At 58.1% G+C, this 6,550-nt stretch overlaps 1 protein-coding gene across 1 annotated transcript; it reads left to right on the plus strand.

Annotated features, from left to right (window-relative positions):
* The first annotated feature begins 2,873 nt into the window (after positions 1–2,873).
* On the plus strand, positions 2,874–4,724 carry LOC137677323 (zinc finger protein 436-like). The gene is given in 4 exon segments (XM_068424619.1): positions 2,874–3,057; positions 3,351–3,410; positions 3,618–4,207; positions 4,209–4,724. Coding segments are annotated over 4 exon segments (1,350 nt in total).
* The last annotated feature ends 1,826 nt before the right edge of the window (positions 4,725–6,550 follow it).

Raw genomic sequence — 6,550 nt, forward strand, 5'->3', positions numbered from 1 at the left:
GTGGGGGGAAATCTGACCCCCGCCCTCCAAGCTAAGGTGACCTTAACAATAGAAAATGCTACACCATTTACTGCGACCGTGTGAATTGCCCCTGTTAAAGAATATTTCTTGAGTATTGATATGTTGACAGGACAAACAGCTGAAACTTTAAATGGTCGCTTCTGCTTTGGAACTTCGCAGGCAGGATTTGCTGTTCGGTCTAGAACTGCCTTGTGTGCGTTCCCCAAGTGGGATCCTGTTGTGCTGCCTGTGCCTGCCAAGGTGATCACAGCAAAAACAGTATCGTGTTCTGGGGCGGGGGGGAGGAAATTACCCAAACCAGATGGCACTTGGAGAATGACTGTCTATTACAGAGAATTGAATAAAGTCCCCCACCCCCCACCCCATGCAGTTACTGTTCCAGACACGGTTACTCTTATAAGAAAAAAAAATCAGCAAAAGTTTACAACCCTGGAGTGGTGACAGACCTTGCTAATGCTTTCTTTTCGCTAGCCATTGCTTCAGAAAGCCAAGACCAGTTTGCCTTTACCTGGCAACAAAAACAATATACTCTCCAAGTTTTGCCTCAGGGATACAAACACCGTCCCTCCATCTGCCACCAAATGGTAGCAGCTGATGTTGCCCTGTGGTCAGGTACTGTCACTGTTTATCATTATATTGATCATCTATTGATTATGGCAGAGTCACAACAAGAAATCGCAGCTGCGGCGGGCGGAAAAGGCGGCACAGACTCTGAGATGGAGGATGCCAGGGCCTGAAGCCGAAAGGCCTATGTTTTGGTGTTGTTTTATTTTTTTTTATTGTTATTCTACTACCCTCTTTAACTGCTGTAATGCAGGAGCCAGACTATGCAGTTCAAGATAACAACCACCATTCCCTGTTTGCAGCTCTGTGTTCAGAACTGACCTTCCACACATGTTTACTTCTTTCATGCCTCAAAGGGCCCTGTGAACTGGTCTCGGCTCCTTTATCTTAGAAGCAAGCAAAAACTATTCTCAGTGCAGTGGTCCCAAGCAAATCTTCTGCTCCCCAAGTAAAGCACAGCTGTTTGCGGGCCCAGGGTCTTCCACAGCAGCTGCTGAATCACTGAAAGTGCATTTAAAGGACCAAGGCTGGGCAATTAATGCAAAGAAAATACAGAGCCCTAGTACCACCATACAGTTTTGGGGAATAGATTGGCATGTACTTCTCCTCTTATTTGACATCTTTTGTTGATATTGGATTCTCGAGTTCTTGTATTTCAGGCATCTTTGACGACTACCTGTACCTTATCTAGAGGAGAGAGAGCATTGGAACGGTTTTATTGCTGTCACAAACCCAACATGGAATTGAAGTTCAATCTGAAAAAAGCACATGCCTTGGATACATCTCTGCAAGGCCAACACGTAAATACTTAGATTTGGTGTAACTAACTCGTCTGCTTTTTATATTAAGGGAAGATCAACAGCTGCAGATCTTTTAACGATGTGTTTCATTAGCATGCCAGTAGCTGTATTATACAATTATATTATGCTAAGTGATTGTGTTATTAATGTTTTTTCATTTGCTATTTTTTCTGAGTAGGTAACGACTGTATGCCAATGAACATTACAACATTGATTGACAAGGGACTATTTCCTCCTCCAACACCATAAATGCAACCTCAACATCACTGACGAACCAGCCAGCACGGAGGACAACATTCAACATCTCCAGGACTTACAGCATCCAATGGAACAATCTACTGATGGTGCCTGACTGGCTGAGGGGTTTCATTCCCTGACAGGATGACTGGGACACTTGATTTACAGTATTATTCTATGGATATATATGTCTATTCCCTTTTCTATATGTATTTACTGTGTGCCTCTGTATATTACTCTCTTCTATACCCAGCAAGCCCAAATGTACACGTCCAGCTTTGCAGTGCCCAGGAGGTCTCTTGAGCGAGGGGCTGGAATGTGGGAATATAACGGCAGATTGGCGAGGAGGATTGTAAACACGCTCAAGTGACTTGCACCTGGGGTGTCGAAAAACACATCTATCACGCTAGTAACTGTTGTTCAGTCGTGTGTGCTGGACAAGTAGAGCATCTGCATTCACATAACACAGGCCTGTGATAAGACTCAGGGGCACCCAATTGTTCATGCCTGAGATTCCTGCCCTGCTGTGAGGAGATCAAAGCGCAGTGGAAAACTGCCGCCTGCAAGAAACCCCCGATATCCAGGCGAAGGCAGCAGGCCCGGAATCTCTCGCTCTCTCGAGCAGGAACCGAGCTCCGCGGTGCCCGCGTCCCTCCTTTCGTGCCTTTGCCCCGGGTGCTGCTTCGGAGATCCCCCGGTTTGCGAGGGAACGGGGATAAATTTGCTCTTTGCATTTTATCCGTGGTCTTGTGGCTGTTCCTGCGTCCTGCCCGTGTCGGCTCACACAGATGGGGGGGCAGGGGATTGGCTGAGGAGAGGGGGGTGGGAGTGGGACTGACACAGGATTGGGCAGTAGCGGGAGGGGGCGGGGCAATAGTGCCAGGGGAGTGGCCAAGATCCTGCGCAGACATTGCCCTGGCGAATAAATATGGTGAAACACCCAGCACTGGAGAGTGGTGGTCTGGGGGGGGGGGATGGGGTGGGGTGGAGGGTCCTGGAGCCCTCCGGGGTGGGGACGGACCCCCCGGGGTGTGGGGCCAGGGTGAGGGGTGTGGGGTCACAGAGAGACACAGCCGGAGGCGCCGACTCAGCCGTTTATTTCCCATTAACGCTAATTAGGGGGTAAAAAAGGGGGCGGGGCAGTTGCCATGGCGTTCGGGGCGGTTGCCATGGCAACGGGGGAGCCCCCGGCCCGGGGACCACTCACCTCCCTCCCCCCGGCGCCGCCGCCCGCTCCCGCCGCTCCCGGGTATGGCGTCGCCTGGACACGCCCTGCCCCCTTCCACGCCACCGACCAATCAGGGGGCCCCCCACCTTGGCCGCGCCTCCAGGCCACGCCCCCTCCCTCTCACACTCAACCCTACGGCTTCCCCAGACCACGCCCCCTCTGCTCCCTCTGGCCACACCCTCAACCCCAACAGCCAATCAGCGCACGGTGGGAGGGCGTGGCTTAGAGGGGGCCGTGCCCCCTTCTGCCCGTTGTTGCTAAGGGGCAGGCATTGCCATGGGGGCGTTGCTACGGGGAGGAGCGTTGCTGATAGGTGGGGGATAGCGGAAGTGACGTCACCGCGGGCGGGTCTCGGCAGCCACAGACGCGGCCCAACAGGGTGCCCTGCAGCACAGGCCAGCGCCTGCCCCACAGGTAAGGGGGGGCCCGGACCCCCACCCCCCGTGCCGGGGGGCGCCCCCCAGCCCCCCCTGACCTCTGCGTGTCCCCCCCCACCCCAGGCTGCCCCATGGATGCCCCCACCGGAACCGCTGAGGAGACCCCCGAGGAGCCGGCGGCAGGTGAGACCCTCGGGGGACACCCGGCCCCTCCCCAGGGGGGGCAGAGCGAGGGGTCCGGGTGCTTGGGACCCCCGGCCCCTCCCTGGGGGGGGCAGAACCAGGGTCTCAGGCCCCCAGGACCCCTCGGATCACCCCGGGACGCGGTAGGGGAGGATGCCCCCCAACGTCCCCGTGGTCCCTGACACCCCCCTCCCGTCCCCACCACAGCCGGCCCACCCCCACCGCCGTCCCCCGCCCACGGGGAGATGGAGCGGCACCTCCGCACCCACAGGGGCAAGTGGCCCAACACCTGCGGCGAGTGCGGCAAGCGCTTCTCCAAGCGCTCCCACCTGGACGACCACCTCCGCACCCACACGGGCGAGCGGCCCTACCGCTGCGGCGACTGCGGCAAGAGCTTCTCCCTGAGCTCCACCCTGGCCCAGCACCTCCGCACCCACACGGGCGAGCGGCCCTACCGCTGCGGCGACTGCGGCAAGAGATTCTCCCTGAGCTCCAGCCTGGCCCGGCACCTCCGCACGCACACGGGCGAGCGGCGCTACCGCTGCGGCGACTGTGGCAAGCGCTTCTCCAAGAGCTCCCACCTGGCCCGGCACCTCCGCACGCACACAGGCGAGCGGCCCTACCGCTGTGGCGACTGCGGCAAGAGCTTCTCCAAGAGCTCCCACCTGGCCCGGCACCTCCGCACGCACACAGGCGAGCGGCCCTACCGCTGTGGCGACTGCGGCAAGAGCTTCTCCCAGAGCTCCCACCTGGCCCAGCACCTCCGCACGCACACGGGCGAGCGGCCCTACCGTTGCAGGCGACTGCGGCAAGAGCTTCTCCCAGCGCTCCAGCCTGGCCCAGCACCTCCGCATACACGCGGGCAAGAAGCCCTTCTGCTGCGGCGTGTGCGGGAGGGCCTTCGTGCAGCGCGCCACCCTGGAGCAGCACCAGAGGACCCACACCGGGGAGAAGCCCTACAGCTGCGCCCGATGCGGGCGGCGCTTCACCTGGAGCTCCAACCTCATCACCCACAAGAGGGTGCACCTGAAGGAGGCCCAGGGGGCGGCGGCGGGGGGGGCAGGCGGGTTTGGAGGCATTGGAGAGTCAGCCAGGTCTGGAGGCGATGGAGGGGCCCCCAAAGACCAAGAGACAGTGGGGCGCCCCTACGGTCTGGAGGTGTCGGAGGGGGACCCACAGCCCGGGAACCTGGGGGTGCTCCAAGGGTTGGAGATGGTGGAGGAGCCCCCCAAGAGCAGGAGACCCAAGGGGCAGCGACGGCTGGTGGGGCGCCCCATGGAGGAGCACCCCAAGGAGGAGCACCCCATTGGCTGAGGGGTGGGGGTGGGACTGACACATGATTGGGCGCTAGCGGGAGGGGGCGGGGCAATAGTGCCAGGGGAGTGGCCAAATCCTGCGCAGCCATTGGCCAGGCGAATAAAGATGGTGAAACCCCCAGCACTGGAGAGTGGTTGTCTGGGGGGGGATTCGGTGGGGTGGGGGGTCCCGGAGCCCCCCCGGGGTGGGAGTGGGACCCCCCGGGATGTGGGGTCAGGGTGAGGGGGGCGGGGTCACAGAGAGACACAGCCGGAGGCGCCGACTCAGCTCTTTATTTCCCATTATCGCTAATTAGGGGGTAAAAAAGGGGGCGAGGCAGTTGCCATGGCGATGGGGCAGTTGCCATGGCAACGGGGGACCCCCCGGCCCGGGGACCACTCACCTCCCTCCCGCCGGCGCCTGCCGCCCGCTCCCGGCCGCTCCCAGAGGGAGAGTGAGAGGGAGGGGGCGTGGCCTGGAGGCGTGGCCAAGGTGGGAGGCCCCCTGATTGGTCGGTGGCGTGGAAGGGGGCGGGGCGTGTCCAGGCGTCGCCATATCCGGGAGTGGGCGGTGGTGAGTGTCCCCGGGGCGGGGTCCCGTGTTGCCATGGCAACTGCCCCATCGCCATGGCAACTGCCCCACCGGCCATCGCCAGGCCGACCGCGTCCCCGCCCTGGGCCACCGTGGGGCGAGGGCAGGGTGGGTGTGGGGCCTGGGTCCCCAATTATGGGGGTCCGTGGGGCGCGCAGGGCCTGGACACGTGTGTACTGGAGGGGGCGTGGCTTATTGGAGGGGTGGTTCCTCGTGCGGCCCCGCCCCCTTTTAAACCTCCTAATTACCGTTAATGGGAAATAAACGGCTGTATCAGTGGTTGTGTGCAGCAGTTTTAACAGCACGTGCAGAACCTGCTGAATTCGTGTCGTCCCGTGTACGCTGGTGCACATGGGAAGAAGGTGTCAATGTGGTGCGGCGGATGGGGATGGCTCAGGCGTTAGTGGCAGGATCCAGTCCAGACAGCGCACCCGTAACTGATACACTGACACAGCGGAGGTGCAGCAATGGCTCGCCCAGCAGGGCCCCTGACACTTTGCAACTGAGCACATCCCCGCTGGATCTGATCATCATGGGCCATAGGGCTTAATAAATCTTTTTCACCTGCTAATAAATGAATAGAGGCAGCCTCACTGTCCCAAGCTCGCAAAACCCATGCCAGTATGCCTTCCCCGCTCTTCTGCTGATAGATCTCTAAAAACTCCCTTAACTCTTTCAGAGTGTAAGTACGTGTGACCTGCACTCCCCCATCCTCTCGTTCCTGTAGGTAGATTAGGGTACGGCGACCGGAAAATCTCGAGCTGTAACGGAAAGATAGGCGGCAAGGAAACGGGATATGTAAGTATCGTGCAAGTTCGTTCGAGACAAGGCGACTATATAAGGCGGTTGCGCAGTTGAATAAACGCCATTTGTTGCATCCTCACATTGGTGTCTGTGCTCGATGGCCCTGGGGTGCGGATAGCCTCAGGCCAGCCAGCAACCGAACGGAGCTTGCCGCAGACAAGCGGCAACATTGAATCAGACCTTATTGTCAATAAGCAAACAAAATGTTAACATTGTGGAAGCAGCTGGGCAGGTTGAGAAAGCTTTCTTTTGAAACCATTAGAATTCAAAATTGGGTAAAGTGTAGTAATTCATAAATTTCTCTACCTGCCTGATGCTCCTAGACCACTTTTGGGAAGAGACTTGTTAGAACAATTGAATGCTGAAATAAAATTTAAAAATGGAGAAATTGAGTTTAAAATACCGGAAAAGAATCATATTGAAATCTTAAGTTTGGCTCTCACTGAACC

Source organism: Nyctibius grandis, unplaced genomic scaffold (assembly GCF_013368605.1).
Source record: "Nyctibius grandis isolate bNycGra1 unplaced genomic scaffold, bNycGra1.pri scaffold_142_arrow_ctg1, whole genome shotgun sequence".
In the NCBI taxonomy this organism is placed as follows: Eukaryota; Metazoa; Chordata; class Aves; order Nyctibiiformes; family Nyctibiidae; genus Nyctibius; species Nyctibius grandis.